This window comes from Catharus ustulatus, chromosome 1 (assembly GCF_009819885.2).
Source record: "Catharus ustulatus isolate bCatUst1 chromosome 1, bCatUst1.pri.v2, whole genome shotgun sequence".
Taxonomy (NCBI): Eukaryota; Metazoa; Chordata; class Aves; order Passeriformes; family Turdidae; genus Catharus; species Catharus ustulatus.
The window spans coordinates 11,919,629-11,939,405 of NC_046221.1; the positions used below are offsets into that span (position 1 = coordinate 11,919,629).

General features: G+C 43.4%; 1 protein-coding gene across 1 annotated transcript; it reads right to left on the reverse strand.

Moving 5' to 3' along the window:
- Positions 1-8,081: 8,081 nt before the first annotated feature.
- Positions 8,082-17,169, reverse strand: KLF6 (Kruppel like factor 6). The gene is made up of 4 exons (XM_033076650.1): positions 16,674-17,169; positions 13,252-13,825; positions 11,405-11,528; positions 8,082-10,984 (listed from the first exon to the last, which is right to left on the reverse strand). Exons 1-4 carry the CDS (start codon positions 16,773-16,775, stop codon positions 10,933-10,935), a joined length of 852 nt encoding a protein of 283 aa, XP_032932541.1. The 5' UTR covers positions 16,776-17,169; the 3' UTR covers positions 8,082-10,932.
- Positions 17,170-19,777: the final 2,608 nt, after the last annotated feature.

Sequence of the window (19,777 nt, forward strand, 5' to 3'; positions counted from 1 at the left end):
GGTATCCCTGGAGCTGCTCTCCCTTTCCAGGAGCAGAAGACTCTGTTCAACTGCTGGGAGAGAGCTGGTGGCCCTCAGTGCTCTAAAAATCACATCCACAGAACTCCTGCGCATAAAAAGATTCACCTCTTTGAAACTGAACAACCTCCACTGCCCTTTTATTGTCTCAAACCCATCCACCTTGAACATGATAACTTAATTATATCCCAAACTGGGCAGACTGAAATCTCATTTGTGACATGATCCTTTTGGTGTATAATAGTCTTAACAAGCCTTAATTTTCCACTCTGTCTTCCTGTCATAGTTACTTACCACTGCTAAGAATAATGAGATAAAAATGTGAGGTTGAACCGCACAAAGGAAAAAAGAATCAGCACAGAGCAATGTGCTCACATGGACTTCCCACAGAGGAATATCTAATGACACTCCTCAGGCGCTTCTAAGACTCAGCTGCTTCTCTGGTCTTCAGGTGAAGAAGGACCATGTTGCCAGATTTTGGGGGTGGTTTTGCTTTGACATCTTTTTTCCCCAGACACTGTCAGCCTGAAAGGCATGGCTCATCCCTTCGGGCCCATGAAATCAAGGAAACTACCTGTCTACTCTACCAAATGATTTCATTTGCACACACTTGCCTCAGCATGACCAGTTCACACCATTTCATTGTATGACCATGAGTAACTTGACTTTGTTTTTTTTAATTTCATAACTTTCATTTTTAAAACAGAAGTTTCTAGCTTCTGTTGTACAAATATCATTCAAATGCATTCCAAATTCTGCTGGATCCAAAATGTAGAATTTAAAATTGTAAAAACAAAACAAAATCCCAAAAAAGTGCAATTTTCAGATATTTAGGGAAACATTTCACTTAGTAATTTATATTTTTAAGGACCTTGTCCCTATCTTGTGGAAACATAGATCTATGATTCACTGAAAATAACCATCAACAACTTCAATGTTGATGTATTTACTTACCCATATTCCCACAACATCAGATTTAAAAAAACCAAAACTAAACCACCTTAGAAGTTTGCTTTATTTTTTTGTCTTTAATGTTTTTGGTGTTGTTTTTTTGGTTTTGGTTTTTTTTAAAATCTGTTTCACTAGCCCAGACTGTTTGATATTGTTTAGTGTTTTCAGCTGGTTTCACCTTACACCTCAGGTTAAGTCTGAAATACTATTACCAATCCTACAGATGACTTTTTAAGGACACTGTTCTATTGGAATGTGATATTATACAGAAAATAAAGATCCTAGACAAGCAAATCTGTTTCCATTTACGTATGTGTGTGCATATGTATATAAATTTTAATTAAAATATTAAATTATTGGGGTCTTAATAATCAGTCATAATTTTTTCTTTATTAATGCCTTCATATTAGGAACTTAATTTTAAACTTAAAATGCAAGCTCAAATTTCCTTTTCTGTTAAGGGGGACCTAGGCATGCATAAAGCTGAGCAGTTCCTACCAAACACTGACAAAAGCCAAGTGCTACTGGATGAAGGCTTTAGGTTTTGTCTCAGCACCCATGCTTTGTGTTTTCAAACACCCATACAACAAAAATCTACATTTTTCCTGAAGCTTGAACAGCCCTCTCCACTTCAGTTCATCACCGTCAGGGTCCTGGTGCACCCCAGAGTTTGGCTGGGGGCAAATTCCTTCTGGAACATCCCATCTGTTATCAGAGACGGCCCCTGTTCTTTGGGGTGCTCCAAAGCAGTCCTGCATGGTTTGGGTGTCTCAGGGGACAGCAGGTGAGGGTCAGAAGGGTGAGTGCCCAGACTTCATTTCAGAATTGAGGTTTAAATGTGATTTACATTGAACTGCTTGAGCAGACTTTGGGTGCTGCCCTTTGTGCCAGAAGGAGCTGTATCCCACAGCTCTTCTTTTATGAATGTTCTTCTCTCTCCTGGCCAAACACGAGTCTTTTGTGACCTCATCATTGAAGATATTTAATGTGTCATGAAAAAAATATTTGTTTATATTGAATTACATGGTTATATTTGTTTGGTGGCTTGCAGTTTTAGCTTTTCTGACAAATATTTTAACTGTAATGCCTAATCTGCTTGGATATTGAGAGAATATGCAATCTTTTTTTTTTTTTTTCCCTTTGTTTTAAAGTTATCCATTATAATTAAGATAAATAATGTCCTGTCACGGAGCACAGAGACCAGAGTCTGGGTAGATCCCATCTGTGTAAGTGCTGGAAACCTTATTGCAGAAATCTCCTTTAGTCAGCTCCTTTGTTGCGTGTTACCACATAATTTTTACCTACAGTCATCCAGGCAGGTTTTGCCTGGTGAAGCATCTGCGGTCTGGACTTTGGGGATGGAAATTAGGAGAAGCTAGAGAGGACTGAAGAGGCCCTGTGCAGACACTGCAGCCCTTTGTGTGCTCGCTGCCCTTTCCCTGGCTGGCGGAGGCGGCAGCACGCAGATATTGGGAAGCACAGACTATGGATTCCACCTGCAGAGCCTTGTTATACAGACCCACTGCAGCGTTCAGTGCCTCTCCCTTCTGCTTGATTAAAGATAATAAGGGACAAGTCACTGACAACCCTTTGAGGCAGGGTGGTTTCTGGAGATAACTAGGGGATGGATTTGTATCATCGCATTTATATTTACGATTTGATTAGTTTTTTTGCTTTATAATTCTAGCGATATTTTTAGTCTAGCTTATTGAGCATTAGAGCAACCTTCTCTCCAGTGACCAGTCTAATACCTCCAAAGCCCCACAAGGGGCTGTTGGGACACTAAAGACCATCTATCCTTATGAATAATGCATCTATTTCCTACCAAGGCTCAAATCCCATTAATACTATAACATTATTACATCTCTTATTTACTCTTTTCTGTCTATGGGATAAAAAATAAATTCTGAACATTTTTTTTTTTAATTAAGACGAAATATGAGTAGATCCAAATCATTTTGCGTAGAACATATCAAAGTTATTTCCAGAAGGAAGTGGGTAGATATAGAAAACAAAATTATGAAATAAGAAATAACTCAATTACATGGGACAGGCATGCACATTACAAGGTCCCACCTGAAAATGCCCACTAAAATGTATTGAAACCACATGTTCTGCATGGGGAGTTCCCATCATGGTGAGAATGAATCCAGAATTAATCCTTCTGTGACAGACAGGGGGACTGAATGGAATTATAATATGGATATTATAACATCACCAGGGTTATCTGTCTGACCAGAAAGAGGAAAAAATGCTGAGATCATCAGAACAGGCTGTAAAACTTCTTTCTCTTTGGATGTGGGTAATTCCAAATGTGTCTTGGCCTAATTAGGCAGAACCTGGATGGAAGAGCCTCTCTCCCTGTAGGTTCACAACAGCAAGATCTCAGCCTCCTCTGCATGTCTGAATGCTGCTGCTAATACTTCTACTGCTGATGAATAATTAATTACTGTGAGGATCTACTAAAATCCAGTTGCCCTCAATGTCCTCTTCATACTTAGCAAAAACAAATAAAGTAAACCCCAGCAGACTGAGTAACTTGCCTAGCAGAGCTTGGAAATGAGCATTAGTCACATCGGTGCATGTTTGAAGATAAATCTTATAAATGAAAAAAAATACTACTGCATGTGTAAGGTGAAGTACATAAAGCTCAGAAAAATACAGCTTTGCATGCATAACTAGATTTTTGATATATTCAGTATCAAACCCAAAAGGTAGCACATTACAAGAAAAATATATTACTGTATCCAGTGCAGATCTGCAATTCCTTCCTGAATTATTACCAAGCAGTTTGCTACAGAATTCAGCAATACATTGCCTTCCCCAGCCCCGTTAGATAATTTGCTTTTGTCCAGAACTGACCACACACTCTACTTCTGAAATGCACAGAGACAATAAAAAGAATATGGAGGTTTAGCAAGTGAGGCACTGAGGGACTAATACTCAGCAACGCTAATTCCAGTTAAATTTATATTATATTGAAAGAAAATGCTGTTAAAGAACAGCTTGGCATACATCGAGACATGTGGTTACCAGATTACTTTCTATCTCCGCTCCAAAACATTTAGAGAATTTCTCATTAAAATTATTTAAAGTGAAACAAGTCAAATAAATCTACTTAAGCTGTTGTTGCATTGCCTCATTTATGCTGAAAAAATGTTGCTTGTTTTTTACATTCTATTTTAACTGTACATATGAGGCTTTACTCACCCATTAACAAAATACATCACCTCCCAATTGCTTTCTATACCTCCTTAAATGTTAAACATAAACATATATACCATCTGTTTCCTATCATGAACCGATCCAAAATGGCTGTACTAGACACCTCCACATAATAGATCATCTTAAAACACCTTAGTGGCTTTGCTTTATGGAGTTATTTTCCTGTGACAAATTATAAACCTATACTTCAAGAACACGACCGATCTGTAGCCTGGTTTGCAATTTCTGGATAGTTTCTCTCCATTTTAACAAAATGTGCTGGCTCGTATCTGGTGCAGCGATTTTTTTAAAAGCCATAAGGCTACCTTTGTTGCTGTGATATCTTGCAAATCCAGTTAATTTCTCCAGTTAATAATTTCTCAGCTAACACTTCATGAGCATTCTGATTGAAACCACTGCAGTTCAAAATAGTCACTGCTATAACTTACAAAATTATTATGTAGCTGTTGTGTAAGTGAAACGGCAGAACAAATTACAGGGTTTATCATCAGTCTGCAATCAAAAAAAAATTTCAGGAGGAAAAAAAATCACATTTCTGTTTAAAATAAAATCATCTTTGCAATGCTTGTACTTGTGAACTCCAGCTATCAAATGTTCAACAGGAAATGGACAAAATACAGTCATAAATGTCATTGAATGAAAATTTGGTTCTGAATGGATTTCAAATGTATTTTCTCCTCAGGTTCAGCTCTATGAAAAAATGATTCTGTCTGGAGCAAGTCGAACTCAGTGAGGAATTTCTCCTTGACTTAAATGAGCTTTTGACCAAGGGCTCGCAATATTAATGCATGAACCTGCAAACCCTTATTTCCCAGGGTAGCTCCAATGAATCCAAGACTGATTAAACCTCTGTAGACCTGTGTGCAAAAGCAATACTCTGTCTGCTCATTCTGCCTTAAACGTGAGAGCTCAAATGGTTATGAGACAGTATTGCTACAGGTTTGATCAAAAATAAATGCCATATATCTAAGGAGCATGAATAAGGGATGAAACAGCAAGTTTAGAGGTAAAAGAGCTAAAGGGAAAAAACATAAAGATGCCATTGCCTTGGACTGTATAGTCTCAGCAGAGCTTCTTGCTACGTCAGAGCTTTATTTCAGAAGTACCTGATAATGCCCCTTGGCTACACTATCCCAGCTGATGAGGCAAAAGCAGGCAAAATTCTGTGGAACTGCTTGGTAACCTCTTGTCACCAGAAATAAAGAACTGGAGTGCTGGTATTGTTGCTGAGTCTGTAAACCAGTGCTACCAGAGGCAACAAATCTGAAAAAAGCTCAAGGAAGAAATAGTGCAGAGATTTCCTATCTAAGCCATTTTTTCTCCAAGGAGTTTCTGAAGAAATGAAGGATCAAGGAGGAAATATCAGGCCTTTCATTCTTTAAAAAGTGAAGGGGAAACCTTTTATATCTGTGTCCCCCCACACAATCTCGTGCAGTTAGAGCTCCCCTTATTGTTTCAGTCTACCTGAACTCCACTCTGCAGACCAGGCTGAGGAGATCTCCTATAGATGTACCATGAAGCTTCCCCTGATCAAACGCTGTTTCTCCCTCTGGTGTCGATGTGTAAGGTCACCTGCTCTTTTCTGCTGCATAAAGAACACTCAGCAACTTTTTGAAACAATTGCCACAGTGTTCTTCCTTCTCCTTGTTTCTAGTTTTGTTGCTGCGACTTGGGTGATTTACAGAGGTTGGTTTTATTCCTCAGAGCTTTCAGAGCAGTTAGAGAAAATAAAGAACAAATACCCAAGTAGTGGAGAAGAATGGAAGAGGTAAAAGTTGGACACAAAGGCAGAGATACCATGAACAACTCCTGAAGAGGAAAGAATAAAATACAGCTTGTTTTCAACATGCCTTAACAGGGACAAGCATTCCAGATTCAGTTTATTTCAAATTGTAAGATGGTTTGGAGAGGAGACAGTCAGTAACTTCTAAACAATATGGACATCCAATTTAACAAAACAGCAATCACTTGACTATTGTGAACTTCAAAGTCGTGCTGTATTTATAATACACAGTTGTTCAAATAAACTGGTAAACTGTGATACGCCCTGCTTGCACTGACCACTTGTATGCCTGGATTTTTCACACCCAAGAGGATAAAAAGCCCCCAAAACAAACATCCAAATGGGTTGTTTGGGGATTTTGACTGTTTCATCTTGATGGTTGCACAAACATGCCATATCTAACCTCTGTGCTAACATGTTGGCTCACAGGCTCTGTCCTCCTTTTCACCTTTCTAACCTCAGCTGAAGCTGCTGGAACTTGCAGAGGCTACTAATCCATGTCCATACCTCAGCAACCTGACTTCTTCACCCTCAAATTCATGTCTCTTCCCCTCTGCTCTGCATTTCAAAATCCAGAATTAAGCAAACCTGCAGTAGATGTGCGTGTTGAAATGCACTATTGCTTTCTGCTTTGTAGTTTCCTTGTTGCCCAATAGTTCTGTCAGTAGTCTTTTTTTCCCTGCACACATTGCTGTTTTATCAGTTCAATCTCTCTTGGAATTTAAAAAAAAAAAAAAAAAAAAAAAAAAAGTGGGATCTCAATAATATCTTTATTAAAGGAGTTTTCAGGTTTTTTCTGTTTTTAGAGTATGACACAGTTCAAGATGACACACACCAAATAAACAGGAAAAAATTTGCCAATCCTTGTTCTATATTACACACCCATTGAACATTTTGGGTGGAGAATCTCCAAGGAGGTCAAGCTCAGTTCTTTCAAAATATTTCCATTTCTACACAAGGAGGCAAAATATCTCAATCCCTAAACCTCAGCAGCCTTTTCTATTTCTATTGAAACTTTAACTAAGTTTCCCAGAAGACACCTGTGTTCCATTGTATGAGATAGACCAGTGGTAAAATTTAATGTGCTCCTCCCACTGCAGATCATGAATTTGCCTAAATTGCCATTTCTGCTGTGCCTAATGAAGGCATTATGTCTATTTACTAGCCCACTTCAGGGCTAAACTAGAAAAGGTGGCAAGGGCCCCTTTTCCACATTGCTTCTGCCTCAATCTATATTTATTGTTTCAGCTCTTTTGCATCATTTTAGACCATTTCTAAATCATCTAAATCCATATGTTACCACAAACTGAATCACATGCTCAAAGACAGTTTCTCAGCTTATCTCTGCCATTTTGCCAGTGTCTTTACTCGGAGCTAGAGGGACTTTTGACAGCAGCATGAGTGAAGCAGGAGCCACAAGACAACATCAAACAAGTTCTGCATGGGTCTGGAGCCAGGGTGCATGCCAGGCATGCTTTGAAGAGACATTGCTCTGAAGGAATGTGGTTCAGAGAGGCTTGTGTTTGACAGGTTGAAGGTCAGCACCAGCATGTGGGTCAGGGCAGCCCTACAGCAGCCTCAGAAGCGTGTCTGGAGCAGGCAGAGCTCACGCAGTCCCTTCCAAGCCCTCCTTCCCACAGCTGCACCCCAAGGCTTTGGGCTGGTTTCCCCAAGGTCCACGCTCTGCAGGAGATGTCAGGACAGGCGCCTGCCTCCAGGCCAGCATCACCTTTCTGGCTTTGTCCTTCCCTTTGAATGCCCACTGAACCTCCTTTCCCACACGCCAAGCTCGTCCCATGCGCATTCACCTCTCCAGAACAAACGATTTGAAATGAAGGTGCAGTCTTGCAGTAACAATCACATTAACTATTTATTCCGCTGAGGCAAATGATGAGTCAAGAGCAGCTTTGCAGATATGGAAGAACTTCTAGTTTCTACTGCCAAAATTATTTTCCCAACAGGGCTTGTTTTCCACAAAGTGACCTGACCCAAAGGTGTTTGCACCCGTGACCAGGTGTGACTCAAGACAAAGCAGCAACATAGCATTTGACATTGTTTGGTGCATAGGACTTGGAGAGAAGAAAGATGAAAGCAGACACGTGATGCTGATAAGAATTTCTTTTTATGTTATTCCAATAAAAAATACATTCATACAGAAATATAACAATCTTGCAAAAAACAATTTCAAATAAAATCTTGTAAAACAAAATTTTTACAAAAATCTTACAAAGAGATTCTTTAGATAACAGGGTGCTTCAAAAACAAAAAAAGAAATTTCACTAATAGAAACTTTTTCTTCTTAAATTTCAAGCAAAAATGTTTTATTTTTTTATTTTTCAGCTTGATTGAGGCTCAGTTATCACCTGAACAAAATGTACTTGCTTATTAAGAAAATTACAGGCATTTGACATATGGCACACAGCCCCACCCCATCTGATGGTATTTCACAATTGAGACAAGCCAGTGCAAGGTTTTTTTTGTTGGATTTTTTTGTTTGTTTGTTTTTTTTTTCTTGTTTGGGGTTGGTTGGTTTGTTTGTTTCTGCTTTTTTTGTTGTTTTTTTTCTTTTTTGTTTTTTTTTTGTTTTAATTTCTTGTTTATAAGAATTACGGCTAAGCCAAGGACAATGCAAACAAGGAGTTAAAAATACAACAAAACCCAATCGTAAATAGAAATCCATTTTCTGGAAATTTTTGTCTGTTTGGGGGAAGAAAAAAAAAGTGCATTTTCAGGCAATTTAAATCAAAAATGAAATGAGAATGATTTAAGCCTGTGTGTTCCATAGAACCAGATCACTTGCATATACTTTTTTTAAACCACTTATCTACATACATTTCCAGGAAGATATATCAAAATATTAGCAGAGTAAGCAAGACTGATAATTAATAGTAAAAGAAACAGGTCACATGTTTCATTGCATCAACTGTAGTGAGCTGGTTTAAAAAAAACAAAACAAAACTGGTTTTGGACAGACTATTCCTACTCTAGGAAAAAACAGTCTTTATTTTAGCTGAACTATGTAAAATTAGAGCTCAACCACCACAACGACTAGCTCACTCACAGGTCCTCCAGTAAGTTGGAAGGCCAAAACCCGAGTGCACTTCTTCTGCACACAGCTAATATTCTTTCAGCATGCCAATATTCGGTTCATATCATTCTTAAATGGCCACAGATACGCTATTCCAGACAACCTAATAACTACAAAACACAGTCAGCAGTCTGAGAAGGACTGAATGCCAACAAAGCCTTTAGCATACCATTGAGCTAAAGGTAAAGCCTCTAAAATGCTAGATTTTAATTAACTGTATCTTTCATTTCTTTGTCTCCTTAATGACCATATTGCGGGGGGGAAAGGGGAAGAGGGAATATTTTGATGGGCTGTGGCATTTTCTAGCTATGTGTTCTAATTCTTTTCCTTTTAAAAAAAATATTTATATATTATCTATATATATACACACATACACAGACTGTACACACAAATATACATACACAATTATTTTTCTGCCCACTTTTAAAAAAAAAGTAATATAGTTTCTTTCTGTATGACCAACAGATAGCTAGATATATAGATGTGAAACTTGTGCCTTTTAAGCAAATACATCTTTTAATACTTCTGTATCTTTAATATGTATGAAAACTTGACATATTAAGTACAGTTGGGGTGTGTATATACACAGTTGTTGTGCAAGGTCAATATAAAAAAAGTCTCAAGGTGGCAGAACTGGTCAGGTATTCAATTGGCATATGCATTATACTGTAACACAGTCAAATTGTCTAAGTTAAACAAATACTGTACTGACATGAATGACTTTTCTCTATATTTGTCTTTGTGAAGGAGGACCCTGGAAGTAACCTTTTTTTTCCCCTCATATTATACATTTGATACAGTACAATGCCAGGTGAAAAGAGAGCCTTAATAAAGCATGCATCACCCATACCCCTGTATAAGACCCTCTGCAAGAGAAGGTCACTTGCATAAGGCACCATTATTAAGGTCAACAGTGCATTAACAGCTAGAAAACCAGAAGTTAGTCCTCAAGGCATAAATAAGAGAAAAATTAGCTGCATGAGAAAAATCAGTTTCTAACCAATAGTGGTTTTATCCACCCAACAAAAAAATTATTCATGTTCCATACATTATGTAACATTAGACCAATTGTATTTTAGCTGCTCTTAACTGGAATCAAAACTGCAGTCCTGATTAAAGAATGGAAAAGCATATAGTTCCCCAGAACCATGCAATAACCTTTGTATTATAATGAAAAGTTATAGTTGTGTTACATTTGTAAATACACAGCTTATACAATGGATTACAAATGAGCTCTGTAGCAAGTAAAACAAGCTACTTGACACATTGCACGTTTAATAGCTGCACCAGACACCTAAAGCTCCTCTCACACAGGAACAGGGAGGTTCCCCATTTCCATTCTGGCATCCTGACTCTTTTTTTCCCCCCTCTCCCCCTCTCAGGTTTTCCCTCTAAAAAGGTGCAGACACCCCTCCCCCCACCCCTAGGAAATGATTGGTGGTCGTCCCATCTCACAAGATATTCCTCACATACAAGACATTCAGACTATTTTTTTTCTCTTACAGTTATAAAACAACCACAAGAAAAAAAATGTGCCTCAGCATACAGTCATCAAGAGATCCTCATCGCATACAGTCGCCCAATCATTAACATTCTCAGTGCACATGCTCACGGCAAAGGCTTAGGAGCCACTCAGAAGGTTAGATACCAGTGTATGAGTCCAGGAAACCCCAAACATCACGCACCGCGGTTGCTATGCCGTTCTTACATGACTTATTAGCCCTCAAAAGACCTTCAGGGAAGTGAGGTCCTGGAGGCAACTGGGTAGGGTGCAAAATGGCATGCTTTGGCTGGAACACGCATCCCTCCGCTCAAGGCTCTTCAACCTTGACGCCTCTTAGCCCGCAGGATTCACCTCTTGACCCATTCAGAGGTGTCTCTTCATGTGAAGGGCCAGGTGGTCAGACCTGGAAAAACACCTGCAAGGCAAGAGCGAGGCTGCGCGTTAGCCCACGGCCGCCGGCACACGCAACGCGACACGCGCGGCTCAGGCACCTCCCCTTGCTCTGCTGCTCCAAAACGCAGCTGCTGGAGGAGGGACTTGGCATTCCCGGGACACATGGACTGCTCAAGGTGTCTGTGGGCACCCAGGAGCTCTGCAGATGGGTGGTAACACTGCAGACTTCTCAACATTCATCTGCAAGATCAGGCTACAAGCCGCTTCCCAGCGATCAGGAAAATGGAAGGGTTTTCCTAGCCTAAATATGCAATAGTTCCTTAAAAATACCAGACACAATTGTGTTCCCAAATAATTCCTACACAAGTGAAAAGCAGTCCAGACTGGCTTTCCAACAAGCATTAAAAATAACTATTTAAAAGGGTGCATTTCAATCACATACCTGTCACAGTGACTACATTTAAAAGGCTTGGCACCAGTGTGCTTTCTGAAGTGTCTGGTTAATTCATCACTTCTTGCAAAACGCCACTCACACCCTTCCCATGAACATCTGTAAGGCTTTTCCCCTATAAAGAAAGCAGATTACATGTTAGTCATGACTCCATTCAAAGACAGGTGCTATCATTTTCTATGTAAACCTCCTCTGCTCCTCCAAAGACAGACAATTTTATTTAACCTATCTGAATGCTTCAGAACACGCAAGCAAAGAAGGCTCACAGAATTCATCCACATGATTCCTACTTATCTTGCTCCAGCAGAACATCAAATAATCTCATTTTTATGAAAAATAATAAAGAAAAAAAGTGATTAAACAGGCTCCCAGGAAACAAAGGAATCCAGCCCTCTACCATTCCTGTTCATCTGTAATGGCAGGTACTCCCAAACAGGTACCATTCACTTCATAAAGGTGATTAAAGACAGCACAGCTAGGCTCCACAATGCAATTAGGCTACTGTATTGCATCAAAGTCCTCTGTCACTCACTCATCTGCATAACATGCAACCTCCTTTCTGCTGAGCCACTTATTCTTGGAAAAGCCTCCATACCACTTTGAACACTGCTATTTCAGCATTCAAGAAATACCACTTCCATTCACAGGAACGTTCTCAACCAGACAGCACCAGAACACCAGCTCTGCAATACTTCTGAGCCTGACAGCTATTTATGTCTGCTCAACAGCCACGGTTTCAGGGGAAATTGTTTTTTTCTCTTGAAATAATCCTGTTTTATCTGACTTCTGCACAACAATGGGAGCATCCAAGCTTGCTCAGACTTCTCATAAGAGCCACAAAATGCTGAGCTCATGAGTCAAAATAGAATCTTTTCCTTGAATTCTCTTTCCCACATCTTAGGGGAAAAAAAACAAAAGCAGATCATCCATATAGGTGTTTGGATTGGTACACCAAGAACACCATGCCAGTTCCTCACATTAAGCCATGTCTACTGAGCCAAGGCACAGCTCTACACATCTAACTGCTGTCATAAAGAGATGTCAAATAATAATGCTCAAACAAGCACATCAGCAGGCTATTTCAACCATAAAATATTTATAAAAGCCCTGAAGTATCTATCTTCCTCACTTTCTTTCCCAATAACACACAGGATTGTTATTTCTAGTTTAGGCTTCATAACAATAAAATGCTGTTGCTCAGTAATTTGGGATCAAATTATACAGTAGATTGTACATTTTTAAGTCCAATTGGGCAGATGTGTCAGAAGGACAACAACACACTGTGGCTTTCCAAGATTTTTTGCTGATAACAACGGCACGCATAAGTGTTAAATGAGTTACAAATATAGCTATACTTAATATAATCAAGGCCTTGGTACGCCTGATAAAATAGACCTAATGTGGACTGAAACATAAAAACAAGCTCTTAAAGTATTTAGAGATGTGACTGATTTTTAGATATACATTCCTACTTTTTAGCAAAAAAAGTCATAGCTCACTTTTGCTTTAAAAATAATCATCAAGAAAGGCCTGGCACCTATTTTGGCTGGACCTTTGCTCCTGAAGACCGCGTGCTGCTGCAGCTTCCCAACCATTGCCTGCTTAGGCGAGTGGCTCCTGTTTGCTATGGCAGCAGCCTAATCCCCCAGCAAGTGCCTGGCTCATGAAGAGAATGAGGAAGTGATGTTGTCCATGCTGGTAAGCCTCTGCTACTATTACATCATCTCTCCAAACCTGGGCTACCACCCAGCGATTGGGTAACGCTGTGACACCACCACACCACCACGGGGTATTCCCTACAGCAGCTGGCAGCTCTCAATGAGCACAGGGTTACTAACCTGTATGAGTGCGCTGATGTGCTTTCAGATGTGAACTTTTGGTGTAAACTTTCCTGCAGCCGTTAAAATGACACCTGTGGACGCGCCTCCTGCCGTCTGGCGAGGTGTCACCGTTGGAGGGTGTACCTTTTTCTGCAGTCTTTCCAGTGGTACCGGTACGGATTTTCCCCGGTGAATGCAACTCACCCGGCGTACAATTCCATATCTGGGAAGAAGGCTCCTTGCTCAGCTCAGGAGACGAAGGGGGAGTGGAAGTGACAGATGAACTCAAGTTTCCTGAACTGGCTAAAACATCACTTATAGGGTCAGAGGTAAACTTTGTCGTGGGCGAGAGCTCCTCAGAGCTGTCTGAAGATTCGCTGCTCACGTCAGAATTCAAACTGTTGGTCTCTAAGTTCTGACTAGTAAGATTGTCCTCTTTTGGGACACATGTGTTCTTCAGTTCAGATTCCTCCTTTTTCTCACGTGCCAGAATAATTTTGGTCCAGAGATCCTCTTGGCTATCAAATTTGATTTCAGATGCAGAAACATAACAAGGTTCACTCTGGAGATACCGTTCCAGCTCCAAACATGTCTAGGTGAAAGAGAAAGAAGAAGAAAAGAAAAAAGTTACAGGCCTGCTTAAAAATAAACCAAATTATTTTACACTTCAAAAAGCATGCAGGAATGTAGTATGTTCGATTTGAGGTTTCTGGGTTCAAAACAAATTAAAGGCTCCTCAAGCCGTAACTAGGTGACTGTTACGATGAAAAGAAATCAGTTTTTGAGACCTGGGCAGGAGTTCAAACACACAGCTGAAGGTGCAAGTCAGCTTTGGTTTCCAAAATAGCATTCTAATGACTCAGTTAAATTAGCATCACTCTCATCATAAAATCTGTGTTTTCAGCAGGCTGATGTTGAAAAGGACCATAGAGAACCACAACATAAAACTACACTTCACTCCTGCACCTTGACTAATTTCAAGTTGTTTTGTATCTCTCTCACACAAACACGAGGCTGAAAAGACCCAACTGAATACAATGTGCTCTGACACGCAGTTAAAACCCAAACCCTGTGTCAGAAAACAAAGCCCCATTTCAGCATGGCTGCAGAGCTGCCGGCCTGTCTTCTGGGGACATCAATGGAGCAGCAGACATCCTCCCATTTCCTGTGCATGAGAACACAGCACACTCGACTTTCAAAGAATGTCATTTCCAAGCGCACTGGCATGCACACCACATCACTCAAACTGCTCCCATGCGTGTTCAGAGGAACATGGAGAACTTCAACAACAGAGGAGAGGGGAGGGAAGGGAAAAAGTTCCAGAATAGAAATGTCCTGTTCTATAGGATGCAAAATGGGAAATTACTCTGAGGTCCTGCTGGGAGTCCCACAATGAACAAGAACTTTATCTACTGGCCAAGAGTGCAACTGTATGAGTCATCTCTTTCTTTCTTTCACGCAATGCCAAAGGAGACTTCCTTTTAAAACCATGACCATCTGCCAAGAAAGTACTCTGCAAATGTACATGTAACAGTGGACATGTAACACGGGCAACTTCCCCCCAATCACATTCCCCTGGACTCCATGAAAGAAAACAAAACAAAAAACAAAACCACCCTAAATGGCTGAAACTGTGGGTTTCAATTTCATTTCACCATTCTGACTTTCTAGCCATTTTTCAGAGAACAGAAAAAAAAAGAGAAAAAAAAAAGAAAAAAAAAAAACCAAAACAGAATGTGAACTGTTATGGCAACAAGCTGATGTTTCAGGATTATTCTTTCCACTATAGGAAATGATCCATATGGAAGCGTTACACAGAAAACGGACACACCAAGTTTCCAACCCAAACATTACTTATTTTAGCAAGATCATCTTTTCCAAGCCCGGTAGCAAAACCCGGTCCCAAATGCCACACATTCCGCTCAGAGCCCCTTTCCATCTGCCCATGAGCAGAGCCGCCATGGGAGCAGCCTCCTTTCTCCCCCAGCACTGCTCCAGCAAACTGGGTCACATGCTCTGCTCGGGCTCGGAGTGTAGGCAAAAATCGGACAGAAAAATCAGAACCACAAACAACCCCCAAAACCAAACCCACTGTTGCACACGGTATTTATGTATTTGTCTATAATTAGGGAACTGGGTTGCAATGCTGCTAAAAACAAGAAGGGTTTCTACAGGGACAGCACAATAGTGCTTTGATTTTCCGTGAAAACAAGCAAAAAAAGCATTTATTAAGATCTTGTTAAACTTTCATATTCCCGGCTAATTTAAATTCCTCATTAGGTAGATTAGTAATGGGGAGCAGAGTGAAGCTCTCCGAGTTTAAATGCCTCTGAAGGCTACTGGGAACGAGGGCTGGCGCCTCGCCAAGAGCCCGAATGCCTGAAGGAAACTACTTAGCTCCATTTCAATCACGTACTACGGAGCTGCCGCTCTGAAAGGGGAGCGGGGGGAGGGAAAAAAAAAAAAAAAAAGTCATTGCATACAATTAGTAGGCATGTGAAGGTTGTAACACTTTGCATTTCAACCTTCTGGGAAAGGCTCCTTGGTCCTTCTGCAAAGGCAGCAGGTATCCGATCCGCGGAGCGGGCTGAGCAGCCCCCGCCGGGCAGAGCGGAGCGGAGCGGCCCCGCTGCCCCAGGGGCTGTCAGACCCTGCACCCCGCTGCTCTGCGAGGAGAGAAAGGGCCAAAACATGGGCCAAAAAATATGTCCATTAAAGGGAAGAAGGCTCCGTTCTTCTCCCTTCCCGGCCACGGCAATTAGCACAAGGGGATCGCTGTCATATGACTGACAACTCACGGGCTCGACAAAGCTCCCTGCGCTGGGAACAGCCGCGCTCTGTACATGTACACACACATGCACACACACAGACGTGTGTGCCGACACTCCTGCAGGGCTTTTTCCCCGTCTTCGCCAGGAACAAAAACAATAATAGTATACATTTGTAGAAAAAAAGAATTAAACACAACAAAACAAAAAACCAGAAAAAAAAAAATCATAAACCCACAGCGCAGGGCGCAGAGCAGCCCTTGGCCAAGGCAGGGAGCTCGGATGACAAGACCCAGCTGTGGAGTCTGGACCGGGTACAAGCGCAAAACTTTTGCCAGGACTCGGTGTGGAGCGAGCGGCGGCTCCGCGCGGCCGCGGAGCGGAGCGGGCGCTGACAGCCCCGGCAGCGCCGGCGTCAACAGCGAGAGACGGGGATGCGCAGCTCCTTCATCCGCCTCGGGACCGTGCCCCAGTCCGCTCCAAGCCGACACACCTGCTTCAAAACATCGCTACACATTGTGCTGAATTCTCCCCAAACTCCTCGCTGACACTTGGGCTTGATTTTTTTTTGCCTTTTTTTTTTTTCCTTTTTCTTTCTTAAATCCGCTTATCCTTTAATACGGCTTTAAAAAAATCCCCGACAACAACAACAACATCGACATCCTCGTTTACCTGTTGCCAATATTCCTCCAGGGACGGCAAGGCTGAGAAGTAACCCGTGTCGTGCACAATCTGGAGTTCCTGGAAGATGCTGCACATTGGGAGAACATCCATGTCTCAAGTTGCAACAACAAAGTCAGTGCTGGTTACCAAAAATACAGATGCCTCCTTTATGTGCAGGGGTTGCGGGGTGTGTGCGGGGGGGTGTTAACCTCTGCTCTCAGTTTCCAAGTCCCCCCCCCCTTCCTCCAGAGATGAAAAAAAAAAAGAAAAAAAAATTGTATATATAGAGATATATATTAATTCCTTGAGGAGCTCGGGGAGGAAAAAAGACCCAAAGTTTCATGCAAAGTTTAATCGCACAGCAGGGCAGGACGTCTCCCGGGGCGGGCGCGCGGCTGTCCCCCCTCCCGCGGCCGGCGGACCTGGCGCAGGAGCGGCCCCAATATTTGCAAACACGGCGCGGACTCTGCGAGCGGAGCCCCCCGCAAAACTTCCCTATTCAAAGCTCTGCCCGGCCGCGCCGCCGCCCCGCCCCCGCGCCCGCCCCCGCCCCGCGTGATCCCGGCGCGCCGCCCGCCGCCGCCGCCCAATCCCCGCCGCGCGCCCCGCGACCCGCGTGCCGATGACGTCAGAGCCGCCCAATCGCCGCGCCGCAGACATCACGGCTCCTCCTGGCGTGACCGAGCCCGGCCGTGACGGCTCCCGCCATTGGCCCGATTCGAAATTCGCCCCCTCCTGATTGGCCGGCCCGGCGGCAGGCTATTTTTAGCAGGGTATATAAAGCGGGGAAGCAGCGGCTGCTTTTTTCCGAAGGCACGGTGTGCGCGCGCGGGGCGGCCGCGCGGGGGAGGGGAGCGGCGAGCGCGCGGCGCTGCCGGCGGCGGCCGCGGGGGGCGCTGCGGAGCCGAGCCGGGCCTGAGCGGGGCTGAGCCGTCGGGTTCTGCCTGACCGGGGTACCTATGACCCTGAGCGGGCCTGAGCCGGGCCTGAGCGGGGCTGAGCCGTCGGGTCCTGGCTCACCGGGGTACCTGTGACCCTGAGCGGGGCTGAGCCGTCGGGTTCTGCCTGGCCGGGGTACCTGTGACCCTGAGCGGGGCTGAGCCGTCGGGTTCTGCCTGACCGGGGTACCTGTGACCCTGAGCGGGGCTGAGCCGTCGAGTTCTGCCTGACCGGGGTACCTGTGACCCTGAGCGGGGCTGAGCCGTCGGGTTCTGCCTGACCGGGGTACCTGTGACCCTGAGCGGGGCTGAGCCGGGGCTGAGCGGGGCTGAGCCGTCGGGTTCTGCCTGACCGGGGTACCTGTGACCCTGAGCGGGGTACCTGTGACCCTGAGCCGTCGGGTTCTGCCTGACCGGGGTACCTGTGACCCTGAGCGGGGCTGAGCCGTCGGGTTCTGCCTGACCGGGGTACCTGTGACCCTGAGCCGTCGGGTCCTGGCTCACTGGGGTACCTGTGACCCTGAGCGGGGCTGAGCCGGGGCTGAGCCGTCGGGTTCTGCCTGACCGGGGTACCTGTGACCCTGAGCGGGGTACCTGTGACCCTGAGCCGTCGGGTTCTGCCTGACCGGGGTACCTGTGACCCTGAGCGGGGCTGAGCCGTCGGGTTCTGCCTGACCGGGGTACCTGTGACCCTGAGCCGTCGGGTCCTGGCTCACTGGGGTACCTGTGACCCTGAGCAGGGCTGAGCCGTCGTGTCCCATTTGTCCGTGGTACCTGTCACCCCTCCAGGTCTGTGCAGGGTTGCCCTGTTGTGTCCCATCTGTCCGGAGTACCTGTGACCCCCAGGCCTGTGGCAGCTGACCGTGGTTTAGGTACCCGTGACCCCGCTCAGGTCTGTGCAGGGGTGTCCCCTCTGCCCGGCATAACCGTGATCCCCACAGCACCTTCCCCGTGAGGCTGTGAAGCAGCACCCACGGGCTCTGCAGGACCCCCGGGTTGTGCTTTCCTGTGGCCAGGAGGGTTGGGATGTTTCTGTCCCCCTTTGTCCCCTGAGGGACAGCTGGAGTGACCTCAATGACACCTTGGAGCGGGAGCTGGGTCCCAAAGCAGACTTGGATGATGGTCCTGGAGCTTCACATTGAGAGAGATCTTCACATGGACAAACACCAGATCAAATGCTCCTGGCCAGCACCATCTGACACTGCTTCTCCCAATTCCACCTAAGCACAGATAGCTATTTGTGTTGATGGAGCGTCAGCTTTTTTAAGACTAGACTTGTCAATGATATTAATGTCTTACTATAATTTAAGAAAGTGTGGTCATTAACTTTCCAAAGGAGTGTCCAGTATGTGGAACAAACAGTCCTAATGTGTTGGTGGTTGTTTTGGGTTTTTTTTTATATTAAAGGACTTCTGTTTTTCTGCTGTGTTTCCATCGTAATCTCAGCTTTATTCTTTCCATTTCCCCACTTCTCTCTGTATCTGTTGCTGGTTGCCTACAAATGGTAACTGAGGTGTTTGTTCTGCCTACTCTTCTGTCAGCTGGTGATTGCAGATGTGAAAATGTCAGTCTATCTTTCCATTTCTGGGCCCCTCATAAACTATTAATGTGGTGATTCCTTAAACAAACAACCGGTGTTCATGTTTGGTTTTCCTGTGTCTATGGGGAAAAAAAAGTGTAAGGTCAATTAGAGCATTATTTTATGTTTAGAAAAACAAGGCGATGTCGAAAACACAAAACATCTAAATCCAGATAATTATGCACACTTGGCTGAATCAGTAATTCTTTAGTTGGTTTCACATGGCCAAACATGTAAATATATATCCAAAATTGCCTTGCAGGCAGCAGATAGTGCAGGTAGTTTTGTGTGCCTACTTGTGGCCAAAACTAGATCCTTTTTCTGAAGGAAACTGCAGAAGGAAAAAAATAAGGGCCCTCTTAAGTAGATGGATTATATACACCTTACTTGAGCCTACTTTTAGTTCTGTGGAGTAAAATATTTTTTGGCCTGAAATGTGGTGTGGGCTCCAGTCAAATATAACCTGGTAACATAACTCTGGGAATCATTAATGTTTTTTTAACTGACCAGCTCCCTGTTTAGACAAGATTTTATTTTCAAACATAGTGACAGTAAATGCAAGTATCTGCTCTTTCTATTTTACACTTGCCCCCTTT